Source organism: Barbus barbus (genome assembly GCF_936440315.1).
Source record: "Barbus barbus genome assembly, chromosome: 18".
Lineage (NCBI taxonomy): Eukaryota > Metazoa > Chordata > Actinopteri > Cypriniformes > Cyprinidae > Barbus > Barbus barbus.
Window position 1 is genome coordinate 29,117,660 of NC_136746.1, and position 23,902 is coordinate 29,141,561.

Genomic DNA, 23,902 nt, shown 5'->3' on the forward strand with positions numbered 1-23,902 from the left:
TTGCAAATCTGAGAAGAAAATTCAGAATTTCAAGATATAAACGCACCATTCTGACGAATCTAAACGTACTTTTCTCGTTTCTTGAGTTTTAAATGAGAATTGCTAGAAAATGTCAGAATTGTACAATTAAAGTCTCGCAATTACATTTTTTTTTTTTTTATCCCGTGGCAGAAACAAGCTTCATTGAAAACCCCGGTCATGGTTGTTGTTTCCCGTTTGGATCTGTCTTGGCCCTAAACAGGCCCAGAAGAGACGACCGTGTCTGTTTGAGTGATGGGATGCGACTGCAGAATCATGTTGCTGTTGTGTCCATGAAATTGGTTATGAGTCCAGTGCTGTGCTTCCATGACAGCGACATGCTATAATAAATTGTTCCCATTGTTGCGTAAGCGCTCATCTATTGTTTTGTGTCACTCCAGCTGCTGAGATATATCTCATTGAAGGAAATGACCCAGTTACATTTACTCTGAAATTAAGAATTGCATTACTGCAGCTGATGTTCTGCTCATTTTTTGAGTTTGTAAATATTGATCAGAATGATTTACAGATAATCCAACTAATAAAAGTGTTCATTTTGATTGTCCTTTAATCATACAGTGATTAAATAGGCATGACAATTAAACACCTGATGGTTTAAATAGCAGCAATTTATCTGGTCACCATATAGGATTATTCATTCAAAACAATGAGTAATTAAGCGATAAGCCACTTGATATATTAGTGATTTTTAACCATGGATATTGCTTTTATACAATGGCAGCAACAGCAATAGAACACACCGGTATTCAATTAATAGTTACATTTTAGTCATAATCAGAATAAACAAATAATTTCAGGAATTTAAGGTTTAATTCCTTAGATCAAAATATTCAACTGAATCTATATGTAAATATTCTACTACAAATGTTTTTGTTTTGAAAAACTTTTGAGCAATGATGCATTCAATTAATCAAAGACATTCGTAATGTTACAAAAGATTCTATATTCAAATTAACATCACTGTTTCCACGAAAACATTGTGCTACGTTGAGCATCAAATAAAGCTGATAAAGCTCTTTCTGATTCTGAAATCAGTATATTAGAATGATTTCTGAAGATCATGTGACACTGAAGCCTGGAGTAATGATGCTGGAAATTCAGCTTTGTAAATAAATTACATTTGACTATATATTTACATAATAAAATGTGTAGGATATTACATTTCATGAAACATAATACATCTCTTTCAAAAGTAAATTAAATTGAGGTTCACTAAAATAAGTTCCACTTGTTCTGGAACAAATGAAGCCCTGCTTACTGTGGGAAAACCCCAAAGCGTCCCAACACCGCATGCATAATGTTAGCAGTTTCCCAGGAAGTAAAGCAAATCAAATTAATGACAACTCGGCCAGGAATAATTGGCTGTTAGAAGCCGCTGCGGCACGAATGCGTCGAGCGTTTAGATACAAGAAAAAATACTGAGCTGTCACCTTCTGTGGAGGCTGTGTTTTTACTCTCACTCTCTTCTTCTCTCTCAGCAGGTTTCTTTGTAGAAACGGGGGGATGGATGGCGACGAAAGAGCAACTTCTGAAAGGATTCTTCTGGAACCGTACAAGTACTTGTTACAGCTGCCAGGTGAGAGCATCTGTAGGGCATTACGCATATATTTTTAGCTGCATGTACAGTACAGTGTTGCTGAAGGAATAAATCACACAAAATACAAATTAATTTACTCACGTCATGAAACTGAGACTCTCTTCTGTGGAACATGAGGAAAAACTGACAAAATCTTCACTTTGGAACAGAAACAGACTGAATTTTAGGTTGTTATTTGATAGTTTGACACAAAATGTAAGCTATTTTGAATATGTGAAATGAAGAACAAGTCGAAAGCAGTTAGACAGCTAGAACTATATTTCTGTGCACTTCAGAAGATTTGAAATATAGTGGATGAACATTTGTTATGGTTTATTGAGTATAACTAATATAACCGTGGTCACCATGAGCTGTCATTGTATGAAAAAATATATAATATAATATAAAATTTATTTATTTTCCCTTTACTGTTTTGTGTCTAAAGTAGTAAGTATTCAATTCAAGTTTATTTGTATAGTGCTTTTCACGATACAAATCGTTGCAAAGCATCTTTACAGGAAATTATGTTTTTACTTACTTTACTTACTTTTGTCATTTAGCAGACGCTTTTGTCCAAAGCGACTTACAAATAAGAAAAAGTAACTAAAACTAAAAAGTTACAACTCTATAAATACTATCTACCCACATATTTAAGAAAATAAAGAAATTAAATAAAATTAACACATGCATATAACAACAACATTTCAATAATAAACATATCAATGAAAAAATTAAATAAAAAGCTACTACTATCCCTTGGCGGTGTCCCTGCCCGGTGGAGTCGCACGGTAGAGTCGATGGTCTTTACACTCTTTGGTCTTCACACTAAGAGGGCTTCACACGACGACTGCCGCGACCGCTGCCGCGGTATAATAACCTTTATTATACCAATCTAACAAATGATCATTTCAATTCAGCTGGACCCACTTTCCTGTTTATCAACTACAAATGGCCAAGCAAGTGCACACACTGACAAGATACACGATACAGTACGAGACCAAACGCGATTACAGCAACTCTCATCCTAGTAAACAAAATAAGCGTTTCCTAGCAACGGCAAATGTTTCTACAAGATATTTAGTAGTAGCTTATCAGTGGTGCCTGTCAAGCTGATGTCCATATGGCAGAAATGTACAGTAAAAATCAGTTAATGATGTAATCAAACAGAAGATTAACATTGTAGATTAAGACATTAACAAGATTAGATTGTAAACACTATTAACAGCAATGTTACAATCAAACTTATAGCAAACTTTAGTAGTTCTGTGTGTTGTTTAAGGTTTGGCATCATCTGAGATCCTCTGAGGGGTTGGCATCATCTCTTCTCAGGTGTTCGGTCATCTCAGATCTTTTAAAGGGGTCATATGATGCGATTTTCAAGTTTTCCTTTCTCTTCGGAGTGTTGCAAGCTGTTTGTGCATAGATGAAATCCCTGAAGTTGCACTAAAGTCTCAAAACCAAAGAGATATTCTTTATAAAAGTTAAGACTCTGCCACGCCCCCCTAAAATGGCTCATTTAAACACGCCCCCACATGTCTATGTCACGGTGTGGGAAGATATGCAGGGAAAGAAGGTGTAACTGTTATTCTGGCTGTAGTGTTGTTGCTGCCGCCGGCGCCATGTCCTGGAGACGCTGTGTTTTGTTGTGAAAGTGAAAGTACTTTGTTTGGGCTTCCAAAAGAGGACACAACTAGAAATCAGTGGTTAAGTTTTATTTACAACACTGTTCCAGAACAGATCAAATATTAGAGTGTGTGCAGCGCATTTTACGGAGAACTGTTTCCTGAACCTGCGAGAGTAGCCTACAATGCCAGCTGTGGACAAAGGCTGTTTCTATAAAGTGGGGCAATTCCAACTTTGCAAGGACAGTCTGGCGCTTCTGACTCACAGCCTGTAAGTATGTTTCTGCTACTGACTATTCAAACGTGAGTTTTGAGCAGTGTAGAGTAGTGCTTGTTGTTTCTCGTTTCTCCGATCACAAATGCAGACATGCTAATGTTTACGCGGCTTGATGCAACGCGACGTGTAAAAAGACAGTCTGTGTCATTGTAATCAGTAATTATGTCCCCAATGGATTCAACAAATGCCTCGTTTATAATGGGTTTTATTGTTTTAGTCTCGTCACGCATACACAGAATCACAATACGGTGAGGAGCGTAACATTTCTGTCTCACGCTAGAGGTATTTGGCCAATCACAACGCACTGGTTAGCTGGCCAATCAGAGCAGGCCTCGCTTCTCAGTACGATGAGCTTTGTAAAAATCGACACGTTTCAGAAAGGCAGAGCATAGAGGAGCAACAATAATGTACAGTATGTGGAAAATGTGTTTTTTGAAACTTAAACCACATAAACACCTTGCATTACACCAAATGCACAAAATAATGTTCTTTTTGAAGAAACCGAAACAAATAGAGACATAATTAGCGTAGCTGCTGTTCCAACCAAGCAAAAATGATTTGTTCAACCCAAGCTAAAGAATAATAATAATGTGCATTTGATCAGATATAACTGCAGTACAAGATTATAAGATGCATTATGTGTATGCTTGGCTAAAGAGATGTGTCTTTAATCTAGATTTAAACAGAGAGAGTGTGTCTGAACCCCGAACGTTATCAGGAAGGCTATTCCAGAGTTTGGGAGCCAAATGTGAAAAGGCTCTACCTCCTTTGGTGGACTTTGCTATCCTAGTTACTACCAAAAGTGCAGAGTTTTGCGACCTTAGGGAGCGGGTTGGATTGTAGCGTGGTAGAAGACTAGTTAGGTACGCAGGAGCTAAACCATTAAGGGCCTTATAGGGTTTGGGACAACATGAGAATAAGTTTTCATTTTTGAGTGTATTTTTGCTTTAATGTTGCTGAATGTCTTGGATATTAATAGCTTGGCTTGGTCTTGTCTGAAATGTAGGTTAAATGATATTTTAAGAATGGCTTCGCTGTAGGAAAAGTGCTTTATGCAGCTGAAGTGGGATTTTATAATGAAATGAGTCGAGTTCACTGCACTACGGTAAATTTATGACAGAATTATGCAGCAGTCCTAAATGAAAAAAAATGACTTGCTGAAATACTGAAATGCTTCCACATTTTGCATGACTTTATTTTGACCTGCGCTAAGCTGGATTCATTTAATTAATATTGATTACTCTTTTAAATTGAATAGAACTTTTTATGCAGTGTTTCTGTCCACAATTTCGGCAAGAGTAAACACTAACAGCTGAAAAAAGCTGCTTTAATTTGAAGTAGTAAAGTGAAAATACAGATATTGATAGTTTTCAGTCACGTGACCGGCTCGAAGACTTGGAGGACAAAACATGCATAGAACTGCAGCACAAGCGTGTCATCTGTTTCCCAGCCGCAAATATTTTGGTCACCTCTCAAAAGAATAAAACAAAGGTATTTCTGAACAAAATGCAAGTTTTGGCCATTTGCAATCCATGTTATGCACCCGCGGCAATATTTCAATCATAAACGCGTTCAACAAAACGTTGTAAAAACACTTAAAGTGCCTTAATATATTTAAAACAGTATTATTAAATGATCAAATTCAGTAATCACCACATTAATGATGCACAGGTTACACAGGCAAGCAGATGAGGCCGGGAACATGAACGCAGTCCACTTAACGGTTCAGTGTTTTCCTTATAATGGTTTAATATGGGAAGCCTTTTAACGTGAAACTTGGCACATTGCGTTTATATTCTGGCTTCATCCTCTTGCCTGTACAAAATATACATCACCAATAAGGTGTCCACTGAATCTTGCCTTTTAATATCTGCGTTTTACTACATTATTACTTGATGCAATCTGCGTAAAAATAGCTGGCAGTCAGTGGAGCAAAGCTTTGTTTTGCCCGCCAGGGGGCGTTTCTATAAGGGTGTGACGTCACGTGACAATTATCAATGGGATTCTCTGATTCCAGACCTTGGCCTGTCTATGGGTGATGGGATTTGGTTTGTCATTAAAGATATAGTTTGCCCCAGAATTATCATTCTGTCATTATTTACTTACCCTCATGTCGTTCAAAAGCTTGTTTTGAATGTTGAGAAATAAATAGCATTAATGCCCACTGACTTTCATCGTATACAAAAAACACATGACATTGTTCAAAATATCATCTTTTTTTTGTGCCACAGAAGAAAAATAATTCATTAGGGTGAAAAAAAATACAATTTTCATTTTTGGATAAAACTTTATCTGTTTTGCTTGATGTATGTTATTGTCGCTATATATATATATATGAGACTTAAGAGATTAAAAATTATTAATATTTGTGTTGTTGACAAACATGAACTGTTTTTCCAAATTTGAATATATATTTTAGATGCTGTAAATATTTTCCATTTTCTGCAGTGTGACAAAAGATTTGGTAAAAGTAAATAATTTATGTGGTCTTTTGAGTTTAGTATGAGGTTGTAAACATGTTTTAATGATCTAAGTATTAGAGAATGTTTTTAAAATAGTAGAGGCGTAACGATACACCCGTCAATGATACTCGCGATACAATACTCTCACAATACTTTAAACAGCCAAAGTAGTTCAAATGGTTCTGTTCATTAACAAGAACATAAATATTCATAATTCCTATGCATTATTAAAAATTATAATAATAATCATATATAATTATGATTAAAAATGCATAATTATATTACAAACATATACTTTCACTCTGTCCCTGACATGCATTTAAAAAGCATAAATATTGTATTTTATAATTATTTGTTCATTATAAATATTGTATTTTTTTTTTACAATGTTTATTTGTAAATTACTAATTTATATATGATTAAATAATGCATTTTATTTTTCATTTATTAATAATAATTAACATGAAAGCTCAAATGTGTGATCTAGGTTTACCATAACATCAGGATCCAATATAGTATTTTATAAACATAAATATTATTGTCACAGATGCAGACGGACTCAGAAGGTAAGTGCAATAATGTGTCTTTATTTACAGGACTTGGGTGCTGGTGATCGTGAGACAAGGTGAGTAGCTTCTTGGTCGTGAATCTTGCAGGTGTTGGGTGATAGTGCTAATCGGGTCTTTCTGCCTAGCAGGCGGGTGGAGCGTGATCGGAGAGGAGTCGGATCCCAGACAGATGATCACACACAGACGGGTCTGAAGACTGAGAGGAAGACGGGACGGAGAACAGCAGGTTAGTACACAAGGTAAATGATCAGAGGTAATACTCATCGACTGGAGAGCTTCAGAGTAGAGTCCGGCAGGTAGCAACGAGATCGGACAACTGTGGTGGCTGGGGTGAGTGCTTATGAAGTGTCTGTGATGAGGGTGATGACGAGGTGCAGGTGTGCGTGATTAGAAGTCAGGTGAGGCAGATCTTGGGAGTTGAGTGACGGGGGAGCCTGGCCGTGCTGTTACAGTACCCCCCTCTCCACGGCCTGCTCCTGAAGGCCGACCCCGGCGTCGTGGTGGCCTACCCCGACCACGTGGGGCTGGGAGCTCCGGGTGAGCGGCATGGAAGTCCGACAGAAGGGTTGGATCGAGAACATCCTCTCTGGGTACCCAAGAGCGCTCCTCGGGGCCATAGCCCTCCCAATCTACAAGGTACTCCAACCTGCCACCACGGCGCCGGGAATGTAGGATCTCTCGCACCCTGTAGATGGCGCCTTCGTCTACGATGAGAGGGAGAGGGGGTTCCTCGACCGGACCAGGCTCTGGGGAGACAGAAGGGTAGAAGGGTTTTAGCAGGGACACGTGAAAAACAGGGTGAATTTTATACTGAGGGGGTAGTTGAAGTTTGTATGTTACTGGGTTGATCTGCTCTAGGATGGTAAAGGGGCCAACGAATCTGGGACTCAATTTCCGGCAAGGCAGGCGCAGGCGGATGTCCCGAGTGGACAGCCATACCTTTTGTCCGGGGCGGTAGGAGGGTGTGGCAGCGCGGCGGGCATCGGCTTGGATCTTCTGCCTGCGCACTGCCTGCTGCAGCTGGTGGTGTGCCGCGTCCCAGACCCTCTCGCTCTCCCGGAACCAGTGGTCTACTGCAGGAACATCCGAGGGAATACCCGTCCACGGGAACAATGGGGGCTGGTAGCCGAGTACGCACTGGAAGGGTGTAAGACCTGTAGAGCTTTGGCGTAGGGAGTTCTGCGCGTACTCGGCCCAGCCCAAGAACTGGTTCCAAGAGTTCTGGTGGCTATGGCAGAAGGTTCTTAGGAAACGGCCGATTTCTTGAATTTTTCGTTCAGTCTGTCCGTTAGACTGCGGATGGTAGCCGGATGTCAAGCTGACGGTCACACCTAGGAGAGTGAAGAAGGCCTTCCAAACACGTGATATGAACTGGGGTCCCCTATCGGACACAATATCTTCTGGTATGCCATAGTGGCGGAATACATGATTGAAGAGTAGTTCGGCAGTCTGAAGAGCCGTGGGTAGGCCTGTGAGCGGGATTAGGCGGCAGAACTTGGAAAATCGATCTATGATGACAAGGATGCAGGTGAAAGTGTCCGAGACGGGCAGGTCGGTGATGAAATCCACTCCTAGGTGTGACCACGGGCGGTTAGGTGTGGGAAGTGGAACGAGTTTGCCAGAGGGGAGATGACGGGAGGTTTTGGAGATGGCACAGTCCGGACAGCCCTGAACGAACCTTCGTACGTCCCTGGCCATATTGGGCCACCAGAAGCGATCTTGTAGCAGCGAGAGGGTGGTGTTGGCCCCGGGGTGGCCAGTACCGAGGGAGGTATGCGACGAGAAGATGAGCGGGGTTCGTTGAGTTCTAGGTACATACTGGCGATCTGGAGGGCAGCCCGGCGGATTGGCAGGAGGATTCTCTGAGGCGACTGGTGGAGAGGACCATTGGATGGGACTGATTAACATCTCCGTCGGCAGAATGCCCTCTGGCTCCTCCGGACCTTCCTCAGGGGCATGGACTCGGGAGAGAGCGTCTGCTTTCAAATTACGGGGCCCTGGACGATAGGAAATCTTGAAGTTAAACCGGGTAAAGAATAGAGCCCATCTGGCTTGGCGGGGGTTCAGCCGTTTGGCCTCACGCAAGTACTGAAGATTTTTGTGGTCCGTCAGAACCAGGAAGGGATGAAGGGCCCCTTCCAACCAGTGCCTCCATTCCTCCAGGGCGAGCTTGATAGCTAACAATTCTCGATTCCCGATATCATAGTTCCTCTCCGCCGGGCTGAGTTTCCGGGAAAAGAAGGCACATGGATGGAGCTTGGGAGGCGTCCCCTGCTGCTGGGACAAAACCGCACCAACACCTGTGGTGGAGGCATCTACCTCCACGACGAATGGCAGATTCGGGTCAGGGTGAACTAGGAGTGGTGCGGTTGTGAAGGCTTTCTTTAGGTTCAGGAAAGCTGTTGTGGCGCTGGAGTTCCATGCAAGAGTTTTGGTTCCCCCTTTGAGGAGGTCTGTGAGAGGGCTGGTGATGGTACTGTACTGAGCAATGAAACGACGGTAGAAATTTGAAAATCCGAGAAAGCGTTGCAGTTCCTTGATGGTACCCGGTTGTGGCCAAGAGGTGATGGCCTCCACCTTCTTTCTGTCCATGCGGACACCACCCTTTTCTATAATATAGCCCAGGAAGTGGACGCGGGTTTGGTGAAAGGTACATTTTTCGGCCTTGAGGTAGAGATGGAACCTCCGCAGCTGTTGAAGGACCTCCGCAACGTGTTGGCGGTGTTCGGCCAGGCTCCGGGAGTAAATCAAAATATCGTCAATATAGACGATGACGAAACGATGGAGGTACTCCCGGAGCACCTCATTCATGAATCCCTGGAAGACCGAGGGAGCGTTGACGAGTCCATAGGGCATAACCCTATATTCATAGTGGCCGGTGGGCGTGACAAAAGCGGTCTTCCACTCGTCTCCCTCTCGGATCCGAATGAGATTGTAGGCGCTGCGGAGGTCCAGCTTGGTGAAGATAGTTGCGCCGCGGAGTTGTTCCAGGGCCGTAGGGACAAGAGGAAGAGGGTACCGATACTTGACTGTGATGTCATTGAGCTTACGGTAGTCGATGCATGGGCGAAGGCCACCATCCTTCTTGGCCACGAAGAAAAAGCTGGACGCAGCAGGGGAGGTAGATGGTGTGATGTAACCTTGTCGCAATGCCTCCTCGATGTACTCCTCCATGGCCTTCTGCTCTGGTAGTGACAAAGGATAAATCCTTCCCCGCGGTACTGACTCACCCGGTAGCAGATCAATTGCACAGTCCCATGGCCGATGCGGTGGTAGCTGAGAAGCCCTTTTTGGGCAGAAGACGTCCTGAAATTGGCTGTATTCGGCTGGGATGTCGACAGACTGCTGGGCGACAGGGCTCTCTATGGAGGTGGAGTAGAGGGGAAGTGAAGCTTGGGTCTCAGCGGTGGGCGACGGCAATGATGGGAAACATCTTGGGAAACAGCAACTACCCCATTTTAAAACCTCACCGGTACTCCAGGACAACGTCGGGTTATGTTGAATGAACCAGGGGAGACCCAAGATGATGTCCACCCGTGACTCCTCTATCACCAGCAAATGAATTTCTTCCTGATGCAGGCTGCCCACTTGTAGTAGTAAAGGCCCCACACAGTGTTTCACCAGACGACGGGAAAGGGCTTTACCTGTTATGGTTTCGATTTGGTAAGTTGTCTCGGTGTTGATGGTCTGGAGCTGGAGCTGCTTGCAGAGGAGACCAGAGATGAAGTTCCCCGAAGAGCCGGTGTCGAGGAGGACGGTGACTGACAGGGAAAAGGAATCGGTGATTAGCTGAGCCTGAGTGGTAAGAGGTTGCATCTTCGGGAAGGTAGGTCGGAGTCCACTCACCGTCAGCTGTGAGGGACGAAGAGGGCAATCCAGGATGAGATGAGAGTTGCTTCCACAATATAGGCACAAACCCCCTTGTAGACGTCTTCGGCGTTCTCCGGGAGTGAGGTGATAGGAATCAGTGATCATAGGCTCAGGTGGGTTACTTTCAGACGAGGGCAGCGTGGATGTAGTGCGGGGGTTATTGGTCTGGTGGGACTCAGGGCTGCAGGCTCGCATTCTGTTAGAGCAGCGTACTGCCAGCTGGATAAACTTCTCCAGGCCGAAAGTGTCATCGTAAGCTGCAAGTTGTAAGCGCACCGAGGGGTTTAAGCCCTGGCGGAAGGCAGTCAGAAGCGAGGGCTCGTTCCATCCGCTCGCAGCCGCGAGGGTACGGAACTTGAGGGAATACTCACGGGTGGATAAAGAGCCCTGCCGCAGCCGATACAGCTGTTCGCCAACTGTGGAGTCGCCTGGTGAGTGGCTGAAAACTTCGCGAAAATGGCTCATAAACTGGGAGAAGGAGTGAGTCGCGGGACCAGCTTGAGACATAATAGTTTCTGCCCACTTGAGCGCTGGACCGGTGAGTGAGGAGATGATGAACGCTATCTTAGATTTATCTGAGGTGAACATTTGTGGGTGAAGATCGATAGTGAGATTACACTGCAAAATGAAACCATTGCATTCTTCTGGTTCACCTGAGTAGGGCGCTGGTCTGGCCATGGGACTGGCGAACATTACCGGAGAAGGAGAGCTGATGGCTGGTGGATTCAGTGGAACGGGGGGTGGTGAAGAGGTGGTAGCTGGTGTGAGGAGCCTCTTCACTAAGTCGACTAGCTCTTGGAAGGGATCAGGCGTGCTCATGTTGTTACCGGTCTTGGTCCGATCTTCTGTCACAGATGCAGACGGACTCAGAAGGTAAGTGCAATAATGTGTCTTTATTTACAGGACTTGGGTGCTGGTGATCGTGAGACAAGGTGAGTAGCTTCTTGGTCGTGAATCTTGCAGGTGTTGGGTGATAGTGCTAATCGGGTCTTTCTGCCTAGCAGGCGGGTGGAGCGTGATCGGAGAGGAGTCGGATCCCAGACAGATGATCACACACAGACGGGTCTGAAGACTGAGAGGAAGACGGGACGGAGAACAGCAGGTTAGTACACAAGGTAAATGATCAGAGGTAATACTCATCGACTGGAGAGCTTCAGAGTAGAGTCCGGCAGGTAGCAACGAGATCGGACAACTGTGGTGGCTGGGGTGAGTGCTTATGAAGTGTCTGTGATGAGGGTGATGACGAGGTGCAGGTGTGCGTGATTAGAAGTCAGGTGAGGCAGATCTTGGGAGTTGAGTGACGGGGGAGCCTGGCCGTGCTGTTACAATTATATAAATAATTTTAGAAATTTGTAAATTATAAAATTTTTTATTAAATAATGCATTTTTTTTATTTAATAATAATGAAAATGAAAGCTCAAATGTGTGGGTTTAATATTTGGTATAATATTGTATTTTAGAAATATTTGTAAATTACGAATATTATATAAATAAACTTATAAATTTGTAAATTATAAAAAGAGTTTAATTTGATCAAATAATGCATTAAAATTTTTCATTGTTAAATAATAATCAACATGAAACCTTCTGGGTTCGCCACATTTTATGTGCGATTATCAAATATGATGCTAAATTAAATCAGTCTAAACTTTCATTCTGAATAAGCTATCCATGATGCATATTGTTGCAGTTTTGTGACCGGATATATTGTTATAGCCTGTAAACCCGTGATTTATGGAGCCGGAAGCTGCTGTCAGTGCTTGACATTTGATGTCAGCTGTCTGTTCTGTGGCAGAAGCATCATCCTCCTGTAAGTCACAGGAGCTCAGCAGCAGTCATTCAGGAAGTCTGCAGTCAGCACAATAAATGACAATATCATGTGTCTATTATTAGCTGCTCCTGCTGTCACTTCATGAAGCTTCTTGCAAGCTGACAGGAATTCGTGAAAGAGCACACATTAGATTCTGTAAGAGTCGCATGTTGTTAAGGACTATTTGTGATGGGTTGATTTGTTCCTCATGGCTTTTGTGTCCTTTTAGACATAGCTTATAGCTTTAGTAGTAACCCACTGTCTAGTATGATACGTTACTATAGTGTAGGCTTATATTTCCAAGTCATTTTGTGAGATTATAGCACTTTTCTTTCTAAGCTAAAAGTACACAACAAGTGCTATTTTGAGGCCGATCCAGTCCACATACACATTGTGTTTTCTTTGAGTATTGAGGGTGAATCTGGCATGTTCTTGACGGATTCATCGTTACTGGAGGGCAAACGGAGTTGAACTGAGGGAGACTGGAGGAGGAACATTAGATCAGCGCAGCCGAACTCGCTCGAGTTACAGGAAGCTGGAGGGAAAACGTTCATGAATGGAGATGAAGTGAGATGAATGATAGTCGTTCTGAGGACAGCTTGCTGTATAATCAGCGCTCTGCAGTCTTCAGCGTTTAAGATTGTGTTTTAAAAGGCAAAAACACTATTGATTTATGTCATCATTCAGACTTGATTCGTGTTTCATGCTGTTCAGTTTTTATGGTTTTAGTTAACTATGATAACTATAATATAAACTTCTTAGATTGTTTAATTCAAGTAAAGAGAATTTTGTTTTATATGGTAATAAACCTGTTTTAATGCGAATTTGAGTAATTTAGTTGTTTTTAATTTTTATAGTTTTTTTATATATTCACATCAAATTTTATTCATTATTTCTAGAATATTGAGGTTTTTATTTGAGTTATTAGCTGAAATAAAATGTGCACTTTTTAAAAATTAATTTCATATTTTTTGGTATAGATATTTTTCAGTTTATTTCAGTCTGCTTGTCTGGGTACAAACTCATGAGGTTTTTTGTGCTAAAGAATAAGAAATGCCTTTGTCATTTATTCACACTTTTTTGTGTTGTTGAAAGGCATTAGTAAAAATAAAAACTGAGCATCTCCTTTGATGTCATTGGGGAAGAAGAAGGTTTGAGGTGTTTCTGTCTCAGTTGATCTGTTCTGTCCGTGTTTGTGCTGCAGCTAATTTGGATTTCCTGTCATCTCTCCTGCTTTTCTCTGTTTCGATAGGAAAACAAGTCAGAACAAAACTCTCGCAAGCATTCAACCACTGGCTCAACGTCCCAGAGGACAAGCTTCAGGTAAGGCTTTGTCTGTGTTTATGAGGAAGTGTTTCAGTGTTTCTGCATTCACAGTATTGTTGAAATATATTGTGGAAGGCGAGAAACAAATTTCTTCAAATTTGACTTGTTTAAATGAAATATTCTCTATTGTAATGCAAATATTTAGCAGTTCACGCTTTTCTGTACAGTTTACAATTAAAAAAATAAAAGCTAAGTGTGACTCTCTCACAATTCTGACTTTTTTCCCCTTGCAAAAAAAAACTTGGAATTGTGAGATAAATTTGCAATTACCTTTATTTATTTTTATTCTGTGATGGAAACAGATAGATTGTGAAATGTAAAGAAAGCAAGTCAGAATTGTGATTTAAAAGCTCTGAATTGCAAGACAAAAAGATGCCTTATTTTATTTACTTACTTTTTTTATCATATTTTTATTTTTATTTCTTCATTTAAATTTTATTTATTGTATTTGATTTTTAATATTTTGTATTTTATTTGTATTTATTTATTTTAAATTGTATTTTATTAAAAAATAATTTAATTTATTTAATTGAATTTTTTTTATTTATCTTTTAATTTATTGATTTATTTTATTTGAACAGGCTTCCGCAGATCTGTGCATGTTATTGACAGGTTTAGTTTAGATTGTGTGTCTGTTTCTCGTGGTATCCTCTCCCTGTTTCAGTCAAAACTGAGTGAAAGTCATCTGAGGTTTCTGTTAGATTTGTGTGTTGATTTTTATCTAAGTCAACTTGTGCTTGCCGAGGGCAAAGCTTAAACAGACATAAAGCAGCAGATTTGTTTCACTTTCTGTTCTGCTGCTGAGGAGCTCGAGACTTGGCAGAAAACCTGCCATCGGCTGCTTTATGAAAGTCTTTTTAACAACCTACTGTCTCAGTTGCTAATTAAGAGAACAGATGTTCTCATACTACACTGACTTCTTTAATCAACAACTAGTCTACATGCTCCTATAATGTTAGTTAGGATTGATCAGATCATTTTCCAGCCTCTTGCCTGTTTCTGAATCGCTGCTGTACCTTCAAACGTTTATATGTAAATGAACTCTTATAGTGTTGATGTATAAATGTGGTTGGGATGTCATAACCCTGGCATCCGTGATTTCTAGTTATTTCATCAGATTGCATGCCTACTTTTAAATATCTGTCAGCTGAGAGAGTTGCTTTGCGTGATGCATAGTGATTTAGTTACATCAATCCACTATTGGAAGGTTTTGTCTTTTTTTTTTTTTATGCGGTTATGGTTAGCTCAGAAGGCCCACAATCATTTCTACATGCTTTTGCAGCTTAAAACTCCCATGCAAACCTTTTTTGTGCAAACTGGCCATTTCCTGTTTTGTCTTGTTGTTTTTCTGCTCTGGCATTGCAGAGACTGAAAATGATCAATGCAAATAGATTTTTTAGCTCTCAACCATCACGTCATGGGCCATTTTCAGCATTCAGTCCTTCAGATTGAGTCGAGGCGTTCATGACGGGATTGTGTTACAGCAGAGAGAAATAAATGCACATGAAGCAAGAAGCTTTTGTAGGAACAGTTCACCCAGAAGTGATTGCAATCGTGTCACTCATGCCATTTTGTGTTTTGCATAATAAAGAAATTAGCCAAAATATCCAAGTTTGCATAATTAAAAATATATATATTTTTTCTTTCTTTCTTTTTAATTCTCCATTATTCCAGGTGTTTTCATTAGATTGTGATTTAGTGTTTTTTTTTATTGTATTACAGTTTTTAAATATTGTAATATGATTGATTTAAATTAATTATTTATTGCTTTGAAGGTGTGACATGAAAAGGTTTTTTTTTTCTTCATTTTTTTATTATTATTATTATCATCATCATATTTTACATTTGTATATTATATAATAACAATAATAATTTACTATTATTATTATCATATTACCTTATTTGTATATTATTATTATTATTATTATTATTATCAGTATTAATAGTAATAATACTGGGTAAAAATTAATAATACTGTATAATATGTACTTGTGTGTGTGTGTGTGTGTATAATGTATTTATTTAATTGTTATTATTATTATTATAAAATTTTATAATTGTATATTATACAATACTAATTTTTATTATTAATAATAATAATAATACTGGGTAAAAAGAAAAGTATAATATGTAGTTTTTATATTTTTTATATTAATAATAATTAATACAATTAATACTGTGCAAAAATACCTACTAATACTGTATGGAATATTTACTGTATATAAACGTTTACATTATTATTTTCATTGTTGTTGTGGAAAGCTCCAAAAGTAAATCATATGAGAAGTCTGCCTTGGTTGCTTTAACTGTTCTGAAATCATACAGTGTGTTATCTTTGGGGAACAGACTGAAATTAAGTCTTTATTGATCGATAATCTTTTGCCACAGCTTTCAAATCTCATCCGCATTTGTGTTCATTTTAAAAAATAGCGCCTTAAGTCTTGCACCTGTTTGTGGCAGGTTTGATGGATTCTGCTCTAAATGCCATTTGCATTAAGATTTGTTCTCCTTCTGACCCAGTTGAACCATTAGTACAGATGGTTATTAGAATATTGTTTTAAACATTGCATTTTTATGTGCCAGATGAAGTATTTACATTTTGTTAAACTGGACACTACCTGACCATTTGTTTATGTAATATTGAGCCATGCTTTGGTTAGAACTTGTCATGAATCAAGCAGCAAGTTTAAAAATGTATGCATAATTCATCGAAGAGCTACAGGATTGCTTCAATAGCAAGCAGTCTTGAATTTCTCACACAGAGCTATTGTTTGCACATACAGCACCCAAGATACTGAAGTCAATATGAGTCTGCTTTGATTTGGTTTAGTCGTACAACAGTTGTTTTTATATTAATGTGATTGAATTACTTTTTAAATAACCAGATATGAGATCTGAATCTCTTCTTATACATGTTTTTGATGCTCAAACACATGCAGCCTGTTAGCGGTGAACATTTTTGGTGGGTTAAGTGCGTATGAAAGGGCAAAATCTCATTATACCCGTTAAACCCCTTCATATAGTTATGCCAACAATACACAATACTCTAAGCAGTGCTCTGCATGCAAACACTAAACAACTGAGCAGATTTGCAGGAGCTGGAAACCATAAGCTGGTTGGATTTTCTGTGAAAAAAAATGCTAAATGTAATTCATTTTTTTTGGCAATCCTGCTGTTTTCTCTCCAGCATTGCAGATATCTGTACCGCTGACTGACACATGAGGAATCTCATTAATACAGAAGGACACTGTGCAGTGATTATTAGATGTTGTCAGTGGCATATTCTTAGAACCGCACTGGATCGTGTTGGAGGAGAGGGCTCTTAATCAATGAAAAATCATTTGAGAGCCGCTGAAGAGGTTTTAAGTGTTTTTTGTTGCTTCAGTTCCAGGTTTGTATTCATGTGCTACTATTTCCGTGCTGCTGATTGTTAAAAAATTAATGAGTTTTCCCTTTCAAAAGGTTTGTTTTTAAAGAACAGTTCTCCCAAACTGAAAATTTACTTAAAATTTACTCACCTTCAGATCATCCGAGATCAGGAAGAGTTTGTTTCTTCATCAGATTTGGAGAAATGTGTCTCTGCATCAGTGTCTCAGCAACGGATGCTCTGCAGTGAATGGGTGCCGTCAGAATGAGAGTCCAAACAACTGATAAAAACATCACAATAATCCACACCACTCCAGTCCATCAGTTAACATCTGGAGAAGACAAAAAACTAAAAATCATCATTAAGATGTTTTTAACTTCAAACTGTTGCTTTCTGCCAAAATATGAGCCCATAATCCATAATAACGCTTCCTCCAGTGTAAAAATGGTCTGATCTGAATCAGGGGAGAAATCTGCACAGATCAAGCACCGTTTACAAGCCAAAACCGCTCTAAACAAATATGTGGCTGGATTTTGATGTGAGGAGATGGACTTTTTCAATGGAGGAAACGTTATTATAGATTATTGATTATTATAGATATATTTTAGCTGGAGGCGATAGTTTTGAATTTAAAAAACGTCTGAATTATAGATTTGTTTCTTACAAAAACACAGCTTTTGTCTTCTCCTGATGGACTGGAGTGGTGTGGATTATTGTGATGTTTTTATCAGCTGTTTGGACTCTCATTCTGACGGCACCCATTCACTGCAGAGGATCTATTGCTGAGACACTGATGCAGAGACACATTTCTACAAACCTGATGAAGAAACAAACTAATCTACTCTTAAAAATAAAGGTGCTTCACGATGCCATAGAAGAACTTTTTTTGTCTAAATGGTTCCATAAAGAACCTTTAACATCTGAGGAAACGTTCTGTTTCACAAAAGCTTCTTTGTGGCGAAAGAAGGTTCTTCAGATTATAAAAAGGTAAGAAAGAGATGGTTCTGTAAAGAATCTTTGACTGAATGCTTCTTTGTGGAACCAAAAAGGGTTCTTCTATGGCATCGCTTGAAGAACCTTTTAAGCACTTTATTTATTTTTGGATGGCCTGAGGGTGAGCAAATGTTTTTAATATATGATGTGACTATGGAAACAAATATTGTTATACTTAGAATTTTCACTCAGAAATTTCTATTAAGCTTAAATGTGACCATGGACCACAAAGCCCATGTCATAAGTGTCAATTTTTTGAATAAATGATCTTTCCATTGATGTATGGTTTGTTATGATCGGACAATATTTGTCTGAGATACAACTATTTGAAAATCTGGAATCTGAGGGAGTCAAAATATTGAGAAAATCACCTTTAAAGTTGTTCAAATGAAGTTCTTAGCAATGCATATTACTAATCAAAAATTAAGTTTTGATATATTTATGGTAGGAAATTCACTAAATATCTTCATAGAACATGATCTTAATATCCTAATGATTTTTGGCATAAAAGAAAAATTTATAATTTTGACCCAAACAATGTATTGTTGGTTATTGCTACAAATTTAAGACTGCTTTTGTGCTCCAGGGTCACATATTACAAAGTAATATCAAATTCAACATGAAATTTGAAAGTAGAAAGACTGAACTAGCATTGTCTTATAAAACATACTTCAATAATCTTTATTTGCAACTTTGAAAAATCTTTTTGTACGGCGTCGTCAGTGTTAATTAGCGCTCTAAGCTTTGAAGGCATTAGTCTGAGAGATCGTACTGAACTCGTATCTGGTCCAGTGATTAAGCCATGTTAATCTTGTCATAGTGAATCTGTCAGAGCTCGGTGTTTTCTGTTTAGTCCATCAGATCACATTCAACCAGCTGTTCCACAGCTCTCTTTTTATCCTGAATATTTCATTAAAGCTCTTCAAACGGGGGCAAGTCAGCCGTTCGTGTCAGTAAAGCTGTTTTACGGAGCTTGTCTTCTCCACTTCCACTTTTACCTGATTTTGGATGCGTGTAATGCGGTTGAATCATTATTAGGCTCGTTTATATCAGGTTGGTTTTGAATTTTTCAGCATGTTTCATGTTCATAAATTATTTTTGATTGGCAAGCAGTAATAAATGTCTGGTTGTAATTACAGCGTTTGCTTTGCTTTCTCGAGTCTGAAACAATCATTTAGTGGATTAGTCTCAAATTGTCTTTCATATGTGACTGAATAATGAATATGCATTCATTTGCTGCTATTTACTGGTCAATTAAGTAATTAAGGGACGTATCTTGTCTTGGAAGTCACTAATAAATGGATAAATAGTCTTTATTTAATCTCCTTCACTGCAGCTCTGATGATATTTATCTATGTCTTTTATTGTCCATTTCAGAGCTTTAGAGAAGATTATGAATTAATTATCAATACTTCAGTTTTGAATTCAACAAAGCTATCATTTGCCTTCAGATTCAATAGTTTAAATATAGTGCACGTGTCTTATGGACCACTTAGGGTGTGCTTTTTGACATCTTTGTTGTATAAATCCCATCCGCTTTTGTTGAATGAAAAACAGTTGTTTTTTAGGACTGAATGATTAATAAGAATTTATTGAAATTAGTGATTTTACAGTATTACAATTTTAGTCGCAGTACTTTGTTGTTTTATTTTAAAGTACCATAATATTATTACAATAGCTTTATTATATTTATTTAATATTAAAATAAATAATATTTATTTCTTTATAAAGTATTTAATATTTATTTATATTATATTATTGCTTTAATATTTTTATTCAATAATAATATTTTTTTTCATCAAAATTGTACAGCCCAGAAGGAAACGCAGCAAAACCTTTTTTTAAATTTTTACCAGAAATTAGTTTTTTTTTACTACTTATTTAAACTTTTAAGGAACATCAGCTGAAGACTCAACTTTTTTTTTTTTTTTTTTTTTAAGAAATTAAGGCATACCATTTTTTTTAGTTGCAATTTTACAGGTATACTACTGTATATAATAATAATTAAACTACTATTGTAATTTAATACATTGCATAATATATGGTGGAATTTTTTTTATGCTAATAATAATAATCATTAAAATATATTGTTGTTGATATTGATAAATTACAATATTTTTGTCAAAATTGGGCAGTTCACAAACAAGCAAAGCAAATCTGCAATTTAATTTTTATCCGTTTTTTTTTTTTTTAAATCATTGTTAGTAACAAAATATGTGTTTGGAAGGACACTGGTGTAACGGTTTTACAGTTTAGGTGTTTATTTTTTCAAACTATTTATTTAAACTCGTGGAGCTGAAGCCTGTGCTAATAATCAGCCCTCTCGAAGTATTTTCAGTTCTATAATAAGCAGGTGATTTTCTGTTGAAGCAGTGCTGGTCATGTTGTAGTCTTTGTGTTGGTGCGTGTGACGTCATTGTTTTGATCTGAACCTTGTCTGTTTCTGTCTCCTGTAATATCTGTTTGTGAATTATATTCAAGGGCTGCTTGATGTGATTGCTCATATTTCTGATCGGTCTCCTTGAATCCCTCTCTCTCTGTCTCTGTCCCGCGGCATGGTTTATCTGGCTGTAAACTCTTGTTGAACCCGTCAGTATGACTGCACATGCGCCGTATCACACACAAACACACATCACACTGCACTGAAGCCTGCCAACCGATCGCTTCTCATTCACCGTTCACTGAACAGCTTCAAATCTAAAAACATAAAGACCGTGTTTTGATTCTGAAGTGCACTGAATAGTGTCAGTGTTTCCTCACAGACGTTGATTTTATGACTTTGGAGGACGTAGTGCCTGAGTTTCCCATCTGTTTGTGTGTTTAGAGGGTTTAAAGTGGCAGAAATCCTGTTTTCCTGAGATGTTTTGGGAATGCTGGGGTTTTAAGAGCTTGTGATTTGACATGAGTTTGTTCAGAAACGTTTATCTGCCGGATCGACGAGTTCACTGAACTTCAGTTCACCAAATAAAAATGGGTGAGTCTCACAAAAATGTCCAGGTTGTTGTCTTTAGTGTCTGTCTGTGTGTGTGTGTGTGTGTGTGTGTGTGTGTGTGTACTTGTTTATGCTACATTGCAGGGACCAAATGTCCCCACAAGGATAGTAAAACCTGAAATTTTTTACATTGTGGGGTCCCCACAAGGGGAAACAATATTAGAAATAGTAAATGATGTTTATCTGAAAGTGTAAGAATGCAAACAGGTTTTCTGTTAGGGGTAGGTTTAGGGTTAGGGGATAGAAAATATCCTTTAGTCGGTATAAAATTAATAGAAGTCTACAATTCACAGAAACAAACGTGTGAGTGTGAGTGTTTTAGTGTTTTAAAGCCAAAAAAGGAAAAACGACACTGTTGTGCATAAAATAATGACTTGCTTGTAAATTAATTTGTAGTCATTTTTAATTATTTAATTATGTATTTCATTATTATTTTGTATTTTTTTAATATATATTAGTTTTTTATTTAAATATTGATATTTATATAATCATAGCATAGTTTAACTAGTTGCCTTTGATTTAAATAATCTTCAAAATGCATTTATTCAAATTGCTTACAATCAGCATAACTTGGGAAATGTTCAATTTATTCATTTAAAACGTATGAACGGTTAAACTATGGGTAGCTGTGGAACAAGCAATATCTAATTAGTTAAAATATAGAGACTGAAATGCATTGGATTTATTAATAAATATACTTTTAATTAATTTACTTATTTTTAATGTTTGTATTTGTTTAAATGTTTATTTATATAAAAATCATGGCATAGTTTAACTAGTTGCATCTATTTGATTTTATTTAAATCTTATTTTTAGAATGCATTTATTCCAGTTGCATATAGAATCAGCATAAATCTGTTCATTGTAAAAAAATAATAATAAAAATAATAATTCAGTTAAAAAGTATAACCATGACTGAAATATTGCTAGCTGTAAAACAAGCAATATTCAATTAGTATTTTATTTTTTGTATTTGTTTTATTTTTTACCTTTATATTTAAATGTGTATATAAATATCATGAATCTATTTAAATAATTTAAAAATTCAAATTGTTTATACTGAAACACATTGGATTTAATGATGAATATACTTTTTTTATATTTTTAAATTATTTTTATATAGATTACTTAATTTTGCTTTCACGCTACAACGAATCTTGTTAATCGTTTTTCTTTTCTTCAGTACAAATATCTAAAGATTCCTCTGGAAAACAGTCAATAAGACTGATCCAGATTTTTTGCATGCATCTGTAATCAAGCAGCAACGCTGGTGATGTAATGTTTCTAGAAGGCAGACAAATACAGTAGTAATCTCTGTCTTACTGTGTGTAAAATGCTTTCCAAGATTGTTTGGCTCATCTGAATCAGCGCTTGCTCTTACAGATGTCACACTGATATACCCGAGGTGTGTGTGTGTGATTATAGGGTCTCTACAGGGGCGGTTTCTTACTGTAAGCAGCGTGTTTGCAGGATGAATGTGTGAGGGCCTCTGATGCTGGCCGGATGCCCAGCACACGCTTCATTACTACAACAGCTATGTTTTACAGTGAACGAGCTTTAACTTCGTCTCAGAGCAGCTCTTGATCCTCACTTGTTAAGGTCAAACTCTCAGCAGTTCTTCAGTCACTGAAATCGTTCCGCTGGAAAGTTTTTCTTTCTCTACATTCACCATGTTTGAAGCGGATGCCAGCGCTGATGCCCCCTGCTGGTTGCTCCGGTGCGGCAGCTGTTGTTGTTTTTCCATGTGGAGTTTTTTTTTTTTTTTTTTTTGTTCTTTTGTTTTTGAAAGTAAAGATCAAGTCAGTCTCTATTTAAATCTTTTAAAGTAGGTTACTATAATTCATCTTTTGGGCCTGTAACTCAATGTTTAGGCCTGTTTCACAGTCTGTATCGCTCCAAAATATTTAGACATAAATGTAAGATTTAAGCACATAAAATTGCATATAAAACTCCCATGCATTTGAATTGGGCACAGTTTTAACAAATAAATGAATAAATCTGGTTATTGTGTATTTAAAACGCATTCAGTTGATGTTTATTTATATATGGCTGATGAATATGCATCACATTAAGTTTAGTAGTTTATGTTAGAACTGTAATTGAAATGCATGGGAATTTTATATGCAATTCAAATGCATGGACCTAAATAGTTTTGCATGGATTTATTATGGTTTACAGTATTGTGTATGAGTGTGAAAGTTGAACCCTCACCTGCCGCTGTGACTGACAGGTGTGTTTACTCAGTGAAAGCGTGTTTGTTCTGCTGTCTGTGTGAGTGGATGTGGCTCAGAGGTCAGTTGAGGTCATGTAAAGCGCTCGGCTGAGGACGGACCCCGAGGACTCGACCCGCCGTGTCAGCGCTGATTACTTTAACGAGTGAATGCTTTAGCCGGCCTCCCCTCTGCTCACCATATGCTCCCTATCAGCGCTGATCAGAAACACACTTTCACTCGTCAAGAACATTACGCTGCCTTTATGGAATACAACACAAGTGAGAATAATTGATAATATTCATTTAATAGATAAATCGTTTATTTATGTGACATTTATGTGATGCATTTTCTCACTTGTGCCATATTCTTAAAATAACATTATTGTAGTTTTAATGTGTGTGTAAAATACAGAAGCACAGATTTTAATTTTTTTTTTACATTATATACATACTTTTTTAGCATCAGTAGGTTGTCATAAAGACTGTATTACTGTTGCATTTAAAGACTTTTAAATTGGCCTACATTGACTTTAGAATGCAATTCTAATGGTATTAATGTAGTTTTAATTATTAAAATTAACATAACTTTTCATGCACTGTTTGTTTAATGTCATTTATCAATCAATGAAAATAATACAATAATGTAATTGTAGTGTTTTATTTATTTGGTTATTACTTTTTTTATTATTCTAAATTAATTGGCACAAATTACATAAAATTATTACATATTTATATTATGTATATTTTAATTGTAAATTATTTTATATCTCTTTAAAAACATTCCATT

General features: G+C 38.0%; 1 protein-coding gene across 3 annotated transcripts in view; it reads left to right on the forward strand.

Moving 5' to 3' along the window:
- The window catches only part of LOC306884155 (geranylgeranyl pyrophosphate synthase-like), a 32,424-nt gene that overhangs the window by 4,611 nt on the left and 3,911 nt on the right, over positions 1 to 23,902 (forward strand). The window contains exons 2-4 of one of the 3 annotated variants that reach the window (XM_079439855.1): positions 1,518 to 1,615; positions 11,420 to 11,517; positions 13,478 to 13,548. Coding sequence is in view for 1 of the 3 variants with exons in the window: in XM_079439854.1 (XP_079295980.1) it covers positions 1,543 to 1,615; positions 13,478 to 13,548 (144 nt within the window). In the remaining 2 variants the exon portion in view is untranslated. Of the gene's footprint in view, positions 1 to 1,517; positions 1,616 to 11,241; positions 11,518 to 13,477; positions 13,549 to 23,902 lie in introns of those variants that run through there. The other 2 variants (XM_079439854.1, XM_079439856.1) reach the window with 2 other exon arrangements.